Below are 20,570 nucleotides of genomic sequence, written 5' to 3' on the forward strand. Positions count from 1 at the left end.
CAGATACATACCTTTCTCCACATGGCTTGTTAAACTCAGAAGAGGACCCTCTGTCTTCTAAGTGAATATGTAGAATCCTATAACCATTTTTTCGTAAAAAAAAAAAAAAAAAATCTGTCTTTCCTCAGTCACCAGTTTCTTTTCCTGCTCCTTGATTAATACGCTATATGTGTGTTGATCATTGCTCGTTACTGAAATACATAGCTTTGGTATTCTGTTCTGCATTGTAATTTTTAAAGCTTTGGGGAGAGAGGGCAACATATCTTTCTAAACAGAGCATGTGGGAGTCTGCATGTTTTGTGCAAAAGTAATAGGATAGAATTCCAATCTCCTTTACTGTTAGAGGTGTCAATCTGGTAGGAAAAATGATTTTTTTCTCTCTTTTTCTAAGCTTTTAATGCCAATGTGATCAGAGTTAATTTAGCACCGTATCCTCGTTGTTCATCCTTTCCTTTAGCTCAAGACTTGCTTTTAGTCCTCTCCCATCTATTTTTTTTATATTGGAGCCAGCTGAAGAATGTTCCAAAGCAAGAGATTGCCATGAAAATGCAAATTCAATAAAAACTTGAACTTTTAGGATGTCTCCTTCTTGACAAATGGCTGCAATAAAGAGTGCTAAGTGTTGAGAACTTCCCTGGTATTTTGGTGGTGACATTTTTTTTTACCAGTTCTCTTTGCAGCCACAAGTTACAGTCTTATGCAGTAAGATCTTATGATCTTAAGATCAAATAGTTGAAAATGTCTTCTGTGTACATTCTCTAAGTTGTGACACTGAGGGCCTGTTTTTTTCCAAATACTTAGTATTATTAGAAGATTCAGAAACACCAAAATAACTGTAGTAACTGGAAACACTCAGCAAGCATGAGATAACCTTTGAGCTGTTGAATGTAAACAGCCTGAGCAGTATCACACTGGTTTTAGAGCAGGGTTAGAATGCAGGTCTCCAGGCTGACCAGACACTGATACACCATAATGAGGTCAGTTGAATGTGAATTATGTTCCATTATATTTCACCAGTCAGTCACCTGGTATTATCTTCAATCCAGAGACATGGGATTGTGGTCTGATCTAAAGAATGTTTTATGCAATAGCAGCTGTAGAGCACAGCTGGCAATTTTTCATGTTGGCCTTGGTGTGTTTAAGAAGGTAATTGCTAGTGTAGGAGTCAGGAGACCTGGATGTTCGTTCTGGCTCACCCATACATGTCTGATATATACATGGCTTTGATTGAAGTGGCTATGTTCCCCCTAAACAGTTTGCTTTCCAGGTCAATCTCTGAGGTCTTAGGGGCAGAGTCCATCAATAAAATTGAGCACGTAGAGGACCTAGCACCAGTTCTCTTCATCTGCTGCACTTACATGCTAGAACAATGACAGTAACAACAATATCAGAAAACACAGTGTGAGCTTTATGGACAAATGAAGTAGCTTTATTATAGCACTGGCATTTTCTTTTTTGGAAATCCAACCTATCTGATTTTCAGGCCTGTATTTCAGTACCTCCTGTCGTAGAAGTGAAAAATAAAATGCTGTAAGACCTTACTGTGAAAGCCCTTCCTTCTCTTCCACATATAAATAGGTACATCAATGATATATGAGTACCTTTTCAGTGCAGAGTTTTAAAAACTCTAATCCTCAATGAGTGCAAGGAGATCTGTTCTATTTTTCTATTCAATGCCAATATCTGGCTACCTCTAATTTGTTTTCTAGCAAACAGGATCTGAGCATGTTTCATCAGCTCACTCAAGCTAGGTACATTTTTCCTTCCCCATATTTCTATGTCGTTGCTCCATCACACAAACTTGACTGTCCAGATTGTCTGGCTGCTTCAGCATTTTCTTCAGATGTCATTTACATCAATTGGCAGATCATGTTCTTTGCTCTGGTATGTGGCAAAAACTGGTATGCTTCTCAGCGTTATCTGCGGCTATGGGCCAGCACATGATGCTAGCAGGAGCTGATAAAAAGCACAAGCACTCCATGTTAGAGAATACTGCTCTCCAGCTGCTCTTGTCTACTTTTTCATGTCAGAAATTATCAGAAACTAATTAGAGTCCCAGGGGTCTGTGGTAGATGCAGGGGTCTGTGCTGAACTATTTTTGACCTCTAACTTACAGGGCTCTGAATCACCCTTGTGGATGTGCATTGGCTGCATAGGAAACTTAGTATCTTAGGTTTGGTCCAAAAACACAGTCAGTTAAGTATCTCAATGTATTAAAGCAGATGGTGTGAATATCCACTTAGGCTATAACAAGACAAGCTAAAAGGCAGAAAATATCCCCAATTTGTGTGCTGGATTTTCTGACATCATGATAAAACATCAGCGTTTGGCTTTGTTTTCTCAGTTTGATCTTTGTTTTCTCATTTTGATCTTTGTCAGTCAAGACACATTCAGGGCAAGTTGACCTGTTGTGAGTATCTTTTTAGGTTGACTGTCCAGAGCCACAAGCCTTTGAGCTATGAGAAACTTTTACAATATTACCTTGCTCATTTGCATTCCTACTGCCTAATTGCTGGGACCTGGTTTCCAGATAAACAGAATTCATGGTGGTGGTGGATTTAGTCTGTGTCCTAGGATAGAGAGAAGAATTTTCTGCCAATGTCCTCCGTTAATTCCACTTACTCAATACTAAGTTCCTCACCTTTCTCAGCTTATCTCTTTTAACAGGAAAAAACTCTAGCTGGTGAGCAGTAACATTTCATACTGGCAGATTTTTTGCTGCCACTGATTTAGCTTTAGTTTCAGTACCAGCCTACATTCTCATGCTTTATACATGTCCTAATCCAAAATATGATAGTCAGAGCCATCTGACTAGCCTCTTTCACCAGTCCATGCACACAGCACTTAAGTCTTGCTGGTCTTGTGCCAGAGGTCATGAGCACTTGTGGCTCTAACCAACAGTTTCTTATTACCTTAGCACAGATTTACAATTTCTCTCTTTACCAGAAACATATCTAATTAATGCTGGAGGTACTAATGTGGGCAGTCTAACTAAACAAGAAAGAAAAAATGCATTGAAAGTACCCAAATAGTCTGGTGACCCAATGGAGGATGTTTATTGCATTGCTTTTCGAGTTAGATGTCTTACCTGCAACTTCAAGACATGGCAACTTCACTAGACTCTCGAAGATTTTTAGAAAATATTTCAATGGTATGTAATATCACTCTCTTGGGCCAGAGAAAAATGAAAAAACCTCTAAAGTCAGTTTACATTGGTATTTTCATAATATGTGCCACCATTCTAGTGTTCTCCATCATTTATTCACAGAAGTTCACGCTGGGATGAAAGAGAGTGGGAAGATAACCATATAAACTCCTAAAAAAGTCCATGTGACTTTGTTTGTGTTAGAATTACAAGGATTTCCAGCCTCTTTATTTCATAGAGAAGATAAAAAGATGCCATCTGCACCTCACCCTTTGTTAGTGTTTCAGTCAGCCTGCAGGATTCTTGAGTACCTGGCTTAGCTGAACATGTGGAGTCTTCTCCACTAAGCAGTCATGGGAGAAGAAAGATTATATTGCTCTGGTTTGTGCACTAAACTAAGCCTGAGGAGATAATGAGGAGAAGGAATGGACAAGTGCTGTCCAGCTTCCTGGTTTAAAATCTTCCCTGAGCTTTTTTCTCCTGAAGGTTTCCTCTCATTTTTCCTAAGATTTGTAGTATTTGTTGCATTTCACCTTTAGCTTCCCTTGTTGTGATAATGTATTTTACCTTCCATAAAAAATAATCCTCTTTGACTTGAATTCCATTGCTTCTCAGCATTTGATATACTCATCTCCGGTATCATCTATGTACCTTCTGTCTTGCCTTTCTCTTTTAGGCATCAAGGTAGGGGCTAATGGAGAGGAAGAGATGAACAAAATTCAAGAGATCTTATGGGATGTTAAACTCTAGTCTATATGTGTTAATCTCTGTTTGGTAGATTCCTGTATCACATTAAAACATTTGCCCTTGGTTCTGTTTGATATTCACCCATCTGCCCATGGTGCTGTCACTGCCACAATCTGAAAATGCTTGAAGATGCCAAGCTTCATCATCTGTGATTTGTTGCATCCATTCTTCACTAATGTAGAAGGAAGGTCTGCTTTCCAATGCAACTGTGAGTGTAAATTACATTTGAAAATGTGTCATTCTGATAACTTGCTTCAGCAGTTGGAACAGTCTCATGAAAAAATTATTGTAAACATATCCATGAGAACATAGTTCATAGCAATGTAAACTTCCCACAATCAGAAAATATTAATGATGGAGGGACTAAATAAAGCAATATATGTGACAGAATCCTGCTTACTGTCTGTTGAGGCTTTCTTTTTTAACTATGAAATGAACATTTGGTTTCATGGAAATGGCCTTTATTAACTAAGTCTTTGTTAACAAAGTGCAAAGATGAAGAATGTAAATGTGATTTGTTCTGCCAGCTTTTCTGGAATAACATCGATAAGTTGGCATTGTAGGGAACTATAGCTTGCTCTTAATGAACTGTGCTTTTCCTGTTTCATGAAGAACATGGCCCCTGAAGATGAGCCCCTCCACCACTTCTCCCCAACCACAGCACACATGAAGTCTGATTTTATTGAGAGAAATACATGAAGCAGAAACACACTCTGGGAGGTACCATGACAAGAGCGACCACAGTCCTCACTCTAGGAGCTTTCTGTTCCTCACATACTTGTGTAATCCGGCATTCAGAGCGGTAGTCTGTCCTTTGACACATGCAGGTGCTAATTAATCCTGACTTCAGTTACAAAGAGAAGGGGGCTGTGGTCTGTACAGAAACTCTTCATCCATCTTCATAAGTCTCAATGTTTAAGTTTCCAATTTTATCCTGGCACTTGGCTAAGACCGTTGTTCTAAACTGATAACCTCAATAGAACATCAAAGTGAGTATCATCTGTTTATGCATCACCTAGAAAACAACATGCCCATTTTCTCCTTTCTGAAAGATGAGAGTTAAAGCCAAGGTCACAGGTAGCCTCCCATCAGTTTCAGCGGCCTTTGAATGATCCAGAGTGTTCAGCAGGTTTTTAATGTACTAAGAGCACCAGCATCCCTTAGAAAGGAGTCTGAAGCCTCCCACAGTGGGGAATAAACCCTACTCCGTCCCAAAAACAGTCCCTAGGCTCCTGTTCTGCTACCTGTGGTTTCATGGGACACACCAGTGCCTGGGAACAGCATATAATAATGTTAAGAAATCCATCTGGCCAAGATTTACATAGCATTCGGTAGCTAGTGCTATTTTGCCCAGAAATGCAATGCATTTAGGAACTTTACAGTCAGGAAAAAGAAGTCCCTTGTTAAATACACTCATTATTTAGTATTATTTGACATAGAAATGCAGGGTATTTATTTTTTATGGTGTTTGCTTTGTTGGGAAATAGCAATCCATTTACATACTTAATCTAGCATTTCATTAATCCTCAATTTTTCCTTTCATTTTTTGTTGTTTTCAGCTTTGTCATTCTTCCAGATGTTCCAGATGTACTGAGTGTAATAGGCAATTAGCATAAAAATAGTTCAGCCAGTTCACATTATAAATCAAATTAGAGACTACGGTTACATCAGTGTGTGCTGGCAAATTAAACAGAGCCTCTCTCATCCAGAGGCCAGCTAGTTGAGTCTAGTCACATCTCTGCTATGAAATTATTTTAGCTTCCAAAACAGGATGCCTTCATCCAGTTTCTTATTTGGAAATGGTCCCTAGCCTCCCAAGATGTGCCTGAGAACTGTTGGGAAGAATTTTGGTCCAAGACAGGATCATGCCAGGGCCATGCTAACAAATTCAAAGTAAAGATGATGGAGTTCCAGTGCTCTCAGCTGTGTCCTGGCATTGTTTAATTCCTTGGTAAAGAAGTAGCCTGTGAAAGCCTTTCTCTTTGGTTGTTAGTCAGCATCACATAAAGTCCAACAGCCTCTTCTCCTCTACAGGGAATGAGGGTGATGTTCTCAGCTCTGCCAGGAGAACGAGCACATACTAACACCGTGGACCAACAAATCCTCTTGGTCCTTCCATTACAGAATGCAGTCTGCCTGATGCTACAGCGACATTCAGCCAGTAGTGGAATGGGTAGTCTTTTTGGTGTCTTGCCTTCAAAGGCAAGGACATGAGCTTCTTTCCTCATTTTCCATTCTTGTGAAGTATGAGTCTTACTCCAGCGTAATTAAGAGTATCAGACAGAAATGATCAGAAATGATACCCACATTCCAGTTCCAAAATTTTCTTCATGTGTAAGCCTAGTAAAGTCAGTCATTCGTAAGTTTTAATTCTGGGAAAATGTATTCCCTTGACTGACTATTCAAGTGTAAAAGACATAAACTAGCTTAATAATGAAGATAATAAGGATGTAAGATCAGAACAGAAATTTCTTCAGGTCTGAAAGCAGCCAATTTATCAGAAGTGAACAGAATCATTAATGATCACATTTAAATGACAGGATTTAACAGAGACACTCTTATGAAGCTTATACACTGTTACAGTTTACTAGGTTTGTTTCATTTGAAGGAAAAAAAGAGCCAGATTGTAGCGTAAATTCCAGTAACATGAGGCCATCTAGTGCATATTATCAGTGTTACAACTTCTGTCTTCCAGGCTTTGTTTTTTTTACCTCTGGCCCTAGCTCCTGCTCTGTGATTATTTTCTGTAACGGGAAATATCTCATTTGTGAATAATGGATGCAATAAACTTATTCTCTAGAAAGGTCACCGTGGACAAAAGAAGAGTCAACGTTTATTTTAATAAACATGCAAACTAAGTAGCTGGACAATACATATGAATCAGAATTGTACAAAGTTAGAAGAAAAATGAGGATTTAAAATTTAGCTATAAAACTGGAAGTGTCAAAGCACTCCCTAGGAAAGCTGAAGCCTTTGAAAAGAAGTATCCGCAAAAGTTTCTGGGTAAATGAAAGAAAACACTTCACCAACAAGGAAAGCAGAGGCAATGCCTGCACTGACCTGTGTCCACTAAAATCAGGTGGCATTGTCAGAAGATTTGAACTTTAACTGTGGAGACAAATATATAATGAAGGGCTCATGTGAAAACCAACTTGCTACAGAAACAGGAATGCTCCTGAGAATCCCAAGGAAATGCTTTGCAGGGAGAACAGAAGTGTCAGTCCCAACACTGAGGAGCAGAGAGAAGCAGCAAATGACAGAGCACAACTGAAAAGCCTACTTTGTGCTTTGTTCACCATCATCAGAACAGGCAGGATGAATGAAATTGAATTAAGAGACTGTGATAAGGCAGTGTAAAGCTGTTCTCAGCCCTCTTCTCTGTCACGCAGAATTCATTCAGCATGCCCCTGCTTGCTTCATATGTAAGGCACCTCTACTTCTCCTGCAAAGGGAGGACACAGACATTACAGACAGTAAGCTTAACATCATAAACTAAAATCTCTCTGAAGTCCTCAGCCAACAACTTGCTAACAGACACCATAAACATTTGTAGCAGACAAGAAGGCACTGATCTGTGAACAATTTTCTTTTAAAAATTATGTATTTTATCCATAAAAAAGCAAGATATTTCCAGTACCACTTTTGAATTCTTATATGACCTGATTTGGGTCCAGGTGCCTTGTTAGCCCTGTGTTGCTCATTGGACTCTTCTCTTTACTGTCCGACTTATACAGTTTCTGCTAGAATAGGAAGTTGCTCACACAAATATCAAGGTCATTTGTTTAGCTCATTTGGACCTTATTGGTAGGAGAAGCAATTAGTCTGTAAAGATTAAGCAAGGAAGCAGAGGAGTAGCAACCCTGAAAAATTATAGCGCTTAGGTGGAATAGAAACACCAGATAACTCAGCTAATCTTAGATTTTGGCTTATTCAGGAGTAATTACGTAATATTGTACTTACAGGACTGCTTTGCAGAAAGAACATTTGTTGTTATATGTTTTCCCATCAGAGCCACAAAAAGGTTGATAGAGTCTTTCACAGTAAATAGGTCTTCCTCTCTCTAACCCCTTGTATTCACTGCAGTCTACCTGCAAATACATTATAATTTTTCTTTAAATCCATCTTTCTCACATTCTCCATTCACCTACAGAAATAATGAATATATGAAATTTTTGGACAAGCTTGTCAGCTGCTCTGGAGCAGCACAGTCAATGGGGTTCCACCATCTATATTAGCTGAGCCTAAGCCTCAAAAAAGAAACATTCCTTCTGACAGAGATGTGTGTGATGCTACCCATGTCAGGCACTGAGCACCTTGAGGGACTTTGCTGTCTGTCTGAATAAGAATACAGTCGCTGGGAAAAGTACAGCCCCTTTTCCATCTACAGAAAAGTTGAGGCTTAATATTTTTTTCTACCTGATTGCAATTGTCAGTAAATTCAGGTGAGATTAGTTCTCAAGGATGTGAAGGGTTTCTGTCTTTATTGCTCAAGTATCAGCTCTTGACGCTTTTTACACTGGTGAAAGGATCTGCCCAGGCAGAATTAAGTAAAGCATGAAAAGAAATTGTTGAAAGGCCCCCATCTGATAGTGGGACTGTATTCATTACAGACTTATATATGAAAATGGGAGTACAAACTAATAAAAGAAATGACTGAAAGTGGTCCTGTCCTGGTTTTGGAGCTCAATCTTCTCCTGTCAGGTGAATGTCATTCCTGGTATTTGACAAGCAAGGAGTTCCTTTTGCAGTGCGCATATTCTATTTAATGTGCTGTTTGTTATCCTCCAGAGCATAGGGTTTGCTTGCCTAGGAAATCACCTGTCCTTATAGGTGCTATTGTAACTAAAACTTGTTCAGCTCTTTTTACTTCTAGTCTAGTGACAGTTTGAAGCATATTAGTCTTTGGAGGGACACTATGACTGGAGCTTTTCCTTTCTGAAGATCTAGCCAAAATATGTATTATAAATATATATATTTAAAACAGAACCCAGCCTTGCTGTTCTCTTGTTATGGCCTGATTTTTTTCCCCTTCAATCCAACTCTTAGTGAAGGACAGGAGTATTACTTCAGCCAAACCCTGGAATTTATTACAGATTATATGATTGGTTTTATGCTAGTCATTGCCTGGGGTCTGCAGGTGGGTGAAATGAGGAGCTCTGTGTGTTCATCCCCTTCAGCAGCCCAGCCCCTGTGCCATGGCTGCAGCACGGACTGAGGTCTCCACTGGCAAAAAGAGTTATTAGCCAATCACTCTTTTGGGTATTACAGGCTTAAAATCCAGTGTCCCATTTAAAAAAAACCCAAACAACCAAACATATGGGATGTTAGTTTGCCCAGGTTTTTCCTTCATTTTGTCCTTTCCCTCTCCTCCAAAGCCCTGGCTCACACATTTCAAACTCTGTGGCTGGAAAGCAGGAGGCAGCACACCTAGCCCCAACTGCAAAAGCAGGTCAGAGACCTGACATAGCTGACAGGTTTCCACAACATAACCCAACAGAGACAGTGGCATGGGAAGGAATCTCTGTAGCTTGTAACTTATCATTTTAAAACTGGTCAACCACCAACTCATGAGAGGCAAGGCCCAGCAAATAAAAAAGCTAGAAACTAGGTGAATTTGCCCCATATATATATATATATATATATATGTAACAGCTGGTAAAATGAAGAAGATAGATACTTTGCTGTGGAGAGTGGAGCAGGCTCTTCCTGGAAAAGTATGTATGTCTTGTGTAGTTTTAGGCATCAGAGGCTGTATATGTTGTGCTAGTATGGGATCAGCTCTGTGTGTGTGTGAATTTCCACTCCCTGCTACTGTCCACTGGACTCCCAAAGGGCTTGTCTCTGCTCATCTGAGTAAGGTATTTTATTGCTTGGTGCCTCATTTCTTTCAGCGGTTGACCCCAGGATGGACACTCCAGCATAGTCAAAGAGAAATTAAAATCTCTAGGTACACGATTTAGGATCTGAAAGTCACCAAGAAAGCCTTAGAGTGTCATCACCAGATAAATATTAAAAAAACCTTGATTTCTCTGACTTAAAATTTGGCCTTGCCCAATTTCTTGCCCAGACTGCATTACATGTAAAAACATCTGGAAGCTGTCAGGGCAACTGTATGGAAACCACATATCTCAGACTCAGGGATTTCTCTCTGAAATACTTTGGCAGAATTTAATTAATGTTTATTATGTGTTGGGGTTTTTTACCTCATGGACCTCATGTTGTTACAAACTATATATTTTTATCCAGAAATAAAGGAGAAAATTACTCACCTCATTCTCTTTGGCAGCATCTGCAATATAAACAGAATCACAAAAGATAAAATAAAAAACACTGTTGAACATTCAGTTTGTAACTGGGATGGTTTCATTAGTACCAGCCCTTCCAGCAACACCAAGTCTCTTACCTCCTTGAAAGTAAATACTGACATAGTTTTTCAGTGTTTAACAAGATACAGGTGTCAGGACCTATTAAACAAGTAGACCTTATTGTGTTGTTTACCTTAGAAATTTGTGTCAGCAACTAGAACAGCCTTTGTTGTTGGCAGTAATCGCCCCTTTTCACCAGAGAAAGACTGAAGACCCAGGAGTCAATATTATGTTCAATGGCCAACCCGTTTAGGATGAACTAGTTGAGCATGACTGGGTTTTACTTCCTAAGATTATAAAAAAAACCTGTATGTGGCTCTAAGCAAATCACATGGTCCTTTTATACTTTGATTTTCTGTCAATAATGAGGATAGTATCTTCATTAAAATATAATACTAAATATACATAATGATGATAAGGTAATTTGGATCATAATACCACTTTAAAAAGTGTTTTCCCATGCCAGTCAATATGGATTCTAAAGTATTTGGCAGAAGGATTGGCTCCTATTTTGTATACACATGGCATCTAATATAATGGAGCCCCGTTCTCAGGTGGGGCTTCAAAAAGCTCCTTCACAACAATTATAATTATGCCTCCCAGAAAGTAATCAAGTGACATTGGCATGTCTCCATTATGGTGACACATTTGTTACTTTCTTTAGGAATGTATTTTGTTCTTCTCCTGTCCTGTAATTGTCATTCTGTGGCTTCCATGGGATAAAAGTTATCAGGCAGAGGCTTCTGTACAGAAGGAGCAGGAAGAAAATGCATTATGATCTAAAAGGCAATACAGCTCTAGCACTTGTCTTTCTGACTAAATGTAGCTTTTTTGATCTTTAAAGCCATTAAACTTTCCACTGAAACTTCCTTTCATGGAGCTGCTTACATCTTCTCATCAAATAAAGTTGTCCAAGGTAAAGAAAACTAGCAGAAATTATGTTCCATGTCAAATTTCAGTCTATGTCACCAGAAGTTTGACTGAGTTTTCATTATTCTGGAATTGGATCAGATTTAACCCACTTCCACAAAAATGTTAGGATGTTATTTGTTCTCCTATAACCTTTTAGTATCCACTATGTATTTGGGAGTGAATGCGAAAAAGATGTGGCTCAAAAAGTATTGATCCATAAAGTCTTAATGCAGACAAGATAAACTAGAAAGTTCAAGGAAGGGATTTGCTGGAATTCTTATGAAAGCAATATTTATTTATTTATCTGCAGTTAATAAAACATTTTGAAAGAACAGTTTCCATCAAAAGCATGCCATTTCATTGAAACTGACATTTTTCATAAGAATTTTGATTTTCAGACAATTTTCAAAGCAAACTTCAGAGCTATTCAAAATGGAAACAGATTTTTTTGTTTCATAATTTTGGTTTTGTTTTAACATTTTCATTGTTTTGCTTCTCTAACATTCATAATGCTATTGAACTGCTATACTACTAGCAGAGAAGATTTGGACTCTCCTCTTTCAGTTATTCTAAATGTACTTATTTTTCTATATCTTACTTCTTTTTATTGCAAATTTTAGTTTAAAAAAAATTACCAGGTGAAGGCTCAAGAAATTACACTCAGCTCCCTATTTTACCATACAGCAACGTGTGCCTCAAAGCTTCCTCCAGCCTGGCAAACTAACATCATAAAGAGGTTATTCACAGCCATATTATGTGGCTTGTGCATAATCAACTGTCTCCTGATTGCTCAGTTTGGCAGGACAAGAACCTCATCAGGTCCAAGCTCTCTGCTCAGGTGGAAGAAAAAAATAAGTAGGTAAAAACCTGCTTTAGTTCTGAGTTCAGTTCACTTTTTAGTTACAATGCAGAATGCAGTTCTGATTCACACCACCATCAAGGAATAGGTTTCGTCTACTTAAGTTGGCAACTGTAAAGCTGGTGTAATATTGCTTGCTAAATAATGCACCAGCATAGTGCATAAAATTTCACTTGCTTTCTGCCACCCAAGTCCAGCAACCATTGCTTACTATCCCAGTAGACTGAGAAGCTTGCAGTGTTTGAACATTAGAACTATAATGTATCAGGAAATAAAAAAGGTTACTCACTTGCTAAGCAAAGAACTGCCAGGGTTAGGAGCACAAAGGCACATGTTATCTTCATGGCAGACATGGGTTCTTGACCTGTTTCACAGCCAATCTGTGCTCCAAGTATTCCAGTACACTTAGCTTAAATGTGTATTCGTGTATCTGCGAGATCAGATATATATATACCCACGCACAAAGAGCAGGAACCCTGATGATGAAATACCCGTTGTAGAGAAGGTAATTAGAAGAAGGTGTTGCCCATGGGTAGTGTCAATAAGAATGTTTTCTGTATAACATGAAGGTCATAAGTACAGGGGAAAGATGAGCGTCACAGCATGGATTGTGTTGATAAAGGAGATGTATTGTACTTTGGCTAATCCCCTTGCCTAATTAACTGTTCCATCTCCATTAGCGAGTTCAAGGAGTGACTCAGTAAGGTTGTTACTTATTGCTGTTCTGTTATTGCCATATTGACCCTTAGAGCTGAACATAATTCCCAGGGGAAAAAAAATAACTCTTACTGGGTGCGTTCCAAAAGATTCATACCAGTAGAGCTGAAATGCTTAATTCCTGTTCTCTTGAAATTCTGGACACCCTTGTCACTAGCTGTGGGTAGAGGCGATGCTGGTTAGTATGGCCACGCGCTGAGCCCTTTCAGACTGCTCAGTGGTAGTAGTTGCTGCTTGGAAAAGTCTACATTTCACGTGAATACCCTCACCTTCACACACAGCCCAGAAGATGCCCCAGTCTTTCAGTGTTCTTCTGCCTTTAAAGTTCCACCACTTTAGAGATCAGAAACAATGCTTTGCGACAGAAGGATCAAAGATACTGCATTGCACTGCCTAGCAAAGAGAAGTGATGAGTTCACAGCTATTGTGCATCCTGCTGAGTTACTGCCTAGTTTGCTGTCATGGAGATATGGAGAAGATCTCTCTGCCTGCCCATCTTCTCCTTTGTTGCTATTTCCAGCACAATAGGTGCCATATCATGTAGGATTCTTTAAACAAATCCAACATACCAGTGTGTTAGTGACTTAATCAATAGGTGTAATTTTCTGGCTTCTATAATACAGACCAGGAGTAGAGTCACAATGGGAAACTCAGATCCGAGTCTTAATTTTCATAAAGTTCAATGTAATGTGGAATTTTGAGCCTATAGTTTTGTTTGAACCCATCCTTCCGGAAGGGCCTTCTCTTTAGCAATTTACAATGTAGATGTGCAAATTGTCTCAGTACGAAAGATCCCTGCACAGCATTACAATTCACAGTATTTCAATGACCACCTTCCCTACACTGCAAGATAGCCTGGGTTTTTTTCCCCATGCAGGAGTTAGGGTCATATATGCTAATTTCACTAAGACAGAGGGACTGAAAGTTCTTACAGAAAAGATTGTAATAGGTCAAGTAGACTTTGGGCTGCACTAACTCACGTGTCCCTCAGAGGGACTGAAAGTTCTTACAGAAAAGGTTGTAATAGGTCAAGTAGACCTTGGGCCCCACTAACTCATTCCAAGAGGGATATGGATCATCTTGTCTTTAAAGAATGTAAGTAATGAATAATTGGTTAATTTCTCATCACTTAATGCGACATAAAAAAATAGATGCCATCAAATTCTGGTTCCAGGATAGGTAAAGATCTGGTTTGAGGTGGCGGCCTGTAGATGTTTGTTTGGTTTTTTTTTTAAATGCCCTTACTTCAGTGATTTTTTAAATATTTCTTTGTTCTTAACTTGGACATCTGTGCATATTCCTGTGAGACAGAGATCACAAAAGCGAGGATGTGATTTAAATTGGGGTTGGTCTGGATTTTGCTGCTTTGGGATGTCAGCGAAATTTTTGTTCTGGAAAGTCCGAAACTTTTCTGAAGAGCCTGGCATAGAGTGTGTATAAACTCATGGAGAATATTCAGGACATGTTTGTTGGTTGATGGACAGTTACCAACATTAGGCAACAAGAGCAAAACCCAAAACAACCCAGAAGGTACTCCTAGTCTGAATAGTTTTGAGCAAACAAGACTCTTGAGGGTATCTTCAAACTATAAAACTGCAGCTTGACAGAACACACAGGTTCCTTGACACTGGTATGAGGAAATCTGCCATTTTGGTTACACTGTCTTGCTTAATATGGTGCTACAGAGTGTACTGTCTGATGCAACCTTAGAATCATCCCGTCCCTCTAGCAGAAGAATATAAACATCTGTTTGCAGTCTTCTGAGTTGATGTAGGAAGATTTTCTGAGGACTAGTGTACAAAGGAAGAGAAGACTTTTGGAGGTTGGAGGGGGCTAATGAGGGATGCAGATTTTCGATCAGATTTTTCTTAGCATTTGAAAATTAACTTGCTATTGAAAGGATTCCTGATGCTTATTCTTTGCCCCATAGCAGGAAAGCCATGGGGTGAATGTTTCTTTCTGGTAATGTTTAGGTGTTTTTATTAGGGCTTTTGAATCAAATTGAGATTCATTTTCTGAGCAGTGGCCCTTAAACTTTGTAGGGCTCACCCAGACCACTCAGATAGGAAGGATACAGATGAGTAGCTGTGACATATTGTAGGGTGTGCAAATAGCAGCTCACTACAAGCAGGGCACAGCAGGGGGTCAGTCAAAGTTCTGGATTTTTGCGTCTTGAAATATCAAAGCTGTCTTGAAGCTTTGAGAAGAAAAATGCCATACACAGAAAGCAACAGTCCGTTTCACTTTCTGCAGTGAGGTAATACTCATATGCAAAATCCCAAAATGAAATTCAGTAAAAAGTAATGCCACAACATTTATTGCAACTCCAGTTTAAAAGGGTACTGAAGTATCTTAGTATCTATATGCCTTGCTTTAAGAATGGTCAGAATTCACATTAACGAACTGGAGAAAATAGTCACTGTTTGACTGAAAAAATGCTTTGTCTGAGTTGTCGTTCTGTCCAAACTTGCAGAGGCTTGTTGTTTGCCCTGGTAGTCTTCATACGGAGCTGGTCTGACAACTTGAGACCTGTCAACCTAAGGTAGGCCAAAGGTTCACCTAGGTCAGAATGCTGTCTTTGGGAACATTCAGCAGCAGATTCAGAGGAGAATAGAGCGGTTCTTCTCTTGGTGGACAAGTTGAACATGACTCAATGGTTTGCGCCTATAGTGAACAAGTCTAACTCTGCATACTGGGCTGTATTAGTAAGAATGTAATTATCAAGTAAAAAAAAAATCATTTCCCCCTGTTCAGCACTTGTGAGGCTGCACCTGGAGTTCTGTGCACAGTTCTGGGCTCCCCAGCACAAGATAGACACTGAAATACTAGAGCAAATCCAGTGAAGGACCACCAACATGTTTAGAGGGATGAAGCACATGTCATACTAGTGAAAGACTGAGAGAAGTGGTTTGTTCAGTTTAAAGAAAGAAGGCAAAGTCTCATTCTTGTCTTCAGCTACTTTATAGAGGTGTACAGAGAGGACAAGAGCCAGACTCTTCTCAGAGGTGCACAGTGAAAGGGAGAGAGAGAATAGTACAAATTGCAGCAAGAGACATTCCAATTAGATGTGAAGAAAACAAATTTCACAATGAGAGTAGTCAAGCATTGGAACGGGTTGCCCAGAGAGATTATGGAAACTCCATCCTTGGAGACATTAAAAAATTAATATGTTCTAAACTGGCCATGGCCTGGTGGTGGGGCAGGGATGTGGGGAACCGGGCAACCCGCATGGTCCATTCCAACCTGAACTGATTCTGTGATTCTGATAGGTCAATGATAACTGTTGCTGGCTGTCAGCTGCTTAGGGACTTTGCGGCTTATTGTATTTGTCCTTACAAGTTAACATTTCTAGATTTGACAAAGCAGACACGGACAATAGAGCAGCTGGATTGATTTTAGCTACTCAGGAAAAAAATGTTTGCTGGAAAACTAGTGTTCAGATCTGTTTAGTAATAGCTGCTTCCCAGAGTCAGATAAGTAGGCCTCTTTACCATGCCTAAAACTAATTCTGAAATTCATGGTAAATACTCTGTTTGGATTGAAAAATTGTGAGTGAAATTGTGGCCTCATCAGCAAACTTGTACTGGTTTCCATTGAGCTGCGAGGTACTGTTTGAATATATGTATGTTAATTGTAGGCCTCTGATAGCTTTCTACTTTTATCATTGTATCTTGTCTTTTCCCAACTTCTTGCCTCTCCAAGCTGTTATTTTGAAGAAGAAAAAGTAATTACTTGGTGAACAAATGTTTATTCACTTTAATGGGTCTGTTATGTCTGATAAAATATTAGTGCATATTTTTCTGAGAGTGAGAACATTTGTCACAATTATTGATACATTGCTTTTATTTTTGGAGCCCTGAATGGAGCGCAAATGTGATGCCAAATATGCTGCTGCAGCACGTCATTAGTTAAGTGCCTGCTTTATTCTGCATGGGAGGATGTTATCTGGCTGCATTCCAGAAAGCATTGATGCGCAGTAGCTTGTTCCCATTCATATGATGGAGTGCCTCACATTGAGGACATCAACAGTGCTGAAAAAATGGCACATGGAATAGCTAAAAAACGTATGCTCGCACACCGGGTATACCTGGAAAGAATGTGCAAGCCAAGACAGATATTGATATGGTCATGAGTGGGAATTCAGACCTCTTAGTGATTCTAGTGCACGATTATACGCAACTCAGTATGCAGGCTCCTTCAATTTTATTGTGTGTGGGTGGTTAGGGTTGTCCACCCATGTGCAATTAATGTATCAGACTTTAAAGTCTTGCTCAATGGAAGATCTGCGAACCAAGTGATGCATTTCTTAAGGCAACAAACTGTGCCAAAACATTTGGGTATTTGCCTGAAGGAAGGTGAGTTTCCCGTTTTCCACACCTTAAGATCAAAGGAACCTTTCTTTAAAATTGCAGGTATCAAGCTGGGACAGGTCCCATCTGTAGGTTCCGTATGTTATTTTAGAAAGTAAAAAAAAAACCAAAAAACAACACCATGACTCTCTGATCTTTATTGTTTTTCTTTGTGTCTTCTGATCTTTTTAAGATAAATTACAAGGCTGTGATACCTACTATTGCGCAACTAGCTTTTGAATCCTTTGAGTTACTTAGTGTCATACCATTGGTGTCTCTGAATGACTTGGTTCTTCACAGATATATGCAAAACAGGCATTAACAACTTAACACTTAGCACTGAATGAATTGGACAGTGAGCATTGAATAGGGCTTAAATTGCCTTCTATTTTGTATTTTAAGATGTAATTTCCAGGTGTTTAGCACTTTGAAGTTCTGTCACACTAAAGTCAGTCAAACTAAAGTGTTTGAGTTTAGGTTTCTTTTAAGGTTTTTTCATGTCTCAAACCAAGGTTAGTGGACATACATTGGTTTTGCCTCTATTAAAAATATTATAACTTATAAAAGAGAAGCTACAACTTATGAAGAATTGGGAAAGGATCAAGGTCAACAGGGAAGGAGGCGTGGATATGAAGCATTTGGACTGAAATCTAATATGTGTTCTCTCACAGAACCCCTAATTAGACACAAGCCTTTTTTTTTCTTTTGCAAGCCTTTTTTTTTTTTTCCTTTTGCTGTTAGCAAGTGCCTGCTTACCCAGCTCTAATGGCTGAAGCACTTGGAGGATAGCAAGCTCCTACTGCAACCTATTAGCGCCTAATTAGGTACACCAACTATTTATAAAGCGTTCTTTAAGATGAGGAGCACCCACAAAAAGCCCTGGAGGGAATTAGTCAGTCTCTGTTCAGTGCAGATTTAGGCAGGTGTGGTAGGCAAAACCTAAAGCCACACGTTGAATGATGAGTATGAATAGAAAGCTGGAGGAGCTGCCCCTTGCCAGAGAATGGTGGGTCACCGTGTAAGACAGGGGCCAATAGAAGACCTATTTTGTATCTATATGACTAATGACTCTCATACCACAGGGGCCTCAGGAATAAACGTAGTTCTATTATTATTTTATTTCAGACGCTTTGATTTTGCAATCTAAGGGGGGGGGGGGGGGGGGCGGCATTCTGCAGCCTGATTGAGTCTACGCATTGTGACATTTATAAGAAGGTTTCCAGATTATTTGCAGTAGAACAGAGAGAGGAATTATGAAAGAGAAGTACAAGGATTAACTGACGCATCAACCATTATTTTCTTGACTAGATGGAGTATGTATTATCTCCAGTGTATGGAGCCACCCTAGTGAATATTTGTGCTGTGATTAACACATTTTTGTACAATCTAGAGAGTTCCTTGGAGACAGAAGACTGACTGACAATTTCTAGAGCAGATATTCAGAGGCACTTGGATCCATATAAGGCCCAGGAAATGGATAATCAAGGACTGAGGCCAACTTTATGTCTTAGAGAGCAGTGATCTTACAATTGACTTGATTTCTGCAGAAAAAGGTGCAGTTTCAAGCTGTGCTTTGTAATTTTTCTCAAGAATCTTAGACAATGACTTTTCTCGCTACCAACTCCTCATTACCTCATGATCCAGGAAGCCAGAAAAGCTTCCTGTAGGGAGGTTTAACTCACCTTATGGGATCATGGCACAGAAAGGCATATTCCTCTAAAGGTAATATATCAATATAGTCTTTGTCAGGATACTTGTAAATTTAGCCTGAGTATTTCTGAGAGTGAGAGAGAGGCTGAATCAAAGTTAATGAGAGGTTTAAATGACTGGTTCCAATGGTGCCAGGGTTTCAACCCAGATATCTGAAGAACAGGAAGGTCCTACTAATTCTGAACACTGTACCAACAGTATTAGAGAGAAACCTCAAAGACCTCAAGATATATGTCAGCCTGGTTTCAGTTGCAAACCTCCTGACCACAAAGGCCAGTGAACGTCAATGTACTCTTAGACTGCAAAAGAAACGATCACTACTTAGCCTGTAGAAGAGGGTTTAGAAGAGACTGCTGACTAACAGACATCACTTTTCTGTGTTGTCCTGTACAGTTTCACAGGCCATGAATTTGGTAGTATCAATCAGTAATATTATTTCTCCCTACAAACATTGCCTCAGAAGTAGTGTATAATATTCTGGTAGGAAAATGAAGAGTGATATTAACCACTCTTCTTAAAAGATCACAAGTAAATCAAATTTTCTTATTTTCAGATGTATTTATTATTAGCTTCTTTGTAAAGCAAGCACAGTAAATTGCATTTATAGCAGAAATAAGATGCATACACTTAATATTAATAAATACTAACAGCACTTGTAGCTAGATTATCAACAGTTTTCTGAAATATCAGATACTTCCCACATTTCAATGTTTAAATATCTTAAATTACCACCCGTTTCTAAGACTGGAAGAAAAGGAAGCATGATCACAATGGAAGTCTTTCTTTAATTTCAGTGATTCTGTATCAGGGATTAAGGCCTAAATCCTCAAATATATTTTAATGTATTTTGCCCTCCTGAAAGTCAGGACTTAGGTGGTGTGACAAAAATGTACAGGCTTCGATGCATGCTTCTGCTTCTTTCCAGACCTGGGGACTTACTTACACTGTAAGCAGTTCAGAACTAGGACTTGAGGGTTTTTTCCTAATGTTCTGTGAAGACACCTAGCACATGTTGCAGTACTAGGGAAATACTTTCAAAATGAACTATAAAAATCTGTATTCTAAAATTCTAACTTCAATTAGATGCTTAACATCCACATATAAAACCAGTTACCAATTGCTCTCTGAAATATCAGATACACCACAGTTAAACTTCTAAATAATTTAAACTGCCTTTGTTTCAGTTGCAGATTCCTGACTACTTGTGCCCTGTGATTTTGCCTGTGGCAGAGCAGGCCTGAATTAATTTTATTGTCAGAAAACTCCACTGCAAGAGATGCACTGGGTACACACGGGCCACTGAATAAAGGGCCTCTAATGATCACAAGCATAAAATAAAAATAAAAGTTCTGTTTAGGAGGTGTTATATTCAGCTATTGGCTCCCATTTCCTTTCACGTTCATGAGAGGTGGCAACAGGACTGTTTCAACCACAGCACCTCAAAGCTACCTTCACACCAGCACTCCCATTCCTTCTGCTGCAGCTTGGGTTCAGCTGCAAGTGTAGGGCTTTAGGAGTGGTTGATCTCTCAGGCAACAACCATTTGCAGTGTTCACCAGCTGGGCATCAACATGATGTAAGCACAGACAGCTGACAAAATGCAGCAGCTAGCATTTCTAGGACTCTGGACTTGCAATTCCTTCCTTTGCTAAAACATCTGCCATCAGATTTGAAGATGAGGATGGCCCTGATACATGGTACATAGCTGCCTCATGCAGCCAAGGCTTTCTATGCTGATACATTTCAATGAAATAAATAAAAATAAA

General features: G+C 39.2%; 1 protein-coding gene across 1 annotated transcript; it reads right to left on the reverse strand.

Annotated features, from left to right (window-relative positions):
* Nucleotides 1-7,288: 7,288 nt before the first annotated feature.
* On the reverse strand, nt 7,289-12,422 carry LOC309596273 (ovomucoid-like; the record flags this gene model as incomplete). The annotated part of the gene is made up of 4 exons (XM_082324227.1): nt 12,318-12,422; nt 10,162-10,181; nt 7,853-7,980; nt 7,289-7,334 (listed from the first exon to the last, which is right to left on the reverse strand). Exons 1-4 carry the CDS (start codon nt 12,379-12,381, stop codon nt 7,289-7,291), a joined length of 258 nt encoding a protein of 85 aa, XP_082180353.1. The 5' UTR covers nt 12,382-12,422.
* Nucleotides 12,423-20,570: the final 8,148 nt, after the last annotated feature.

The sequence above is a fragment of the Platalea leucorodia genome (genome assembly GCF_965183815.1).
Source record: "Platalea leucorodia genome assembly, chromosome: 11".
NCBI classification, from domain to species: domain Eukaryota; kingdom Metazoa; phylum Chordata; class Aves; order Pelecaniformes; family Threskiornithidae; genus Platalea; species Platalea leucorodia.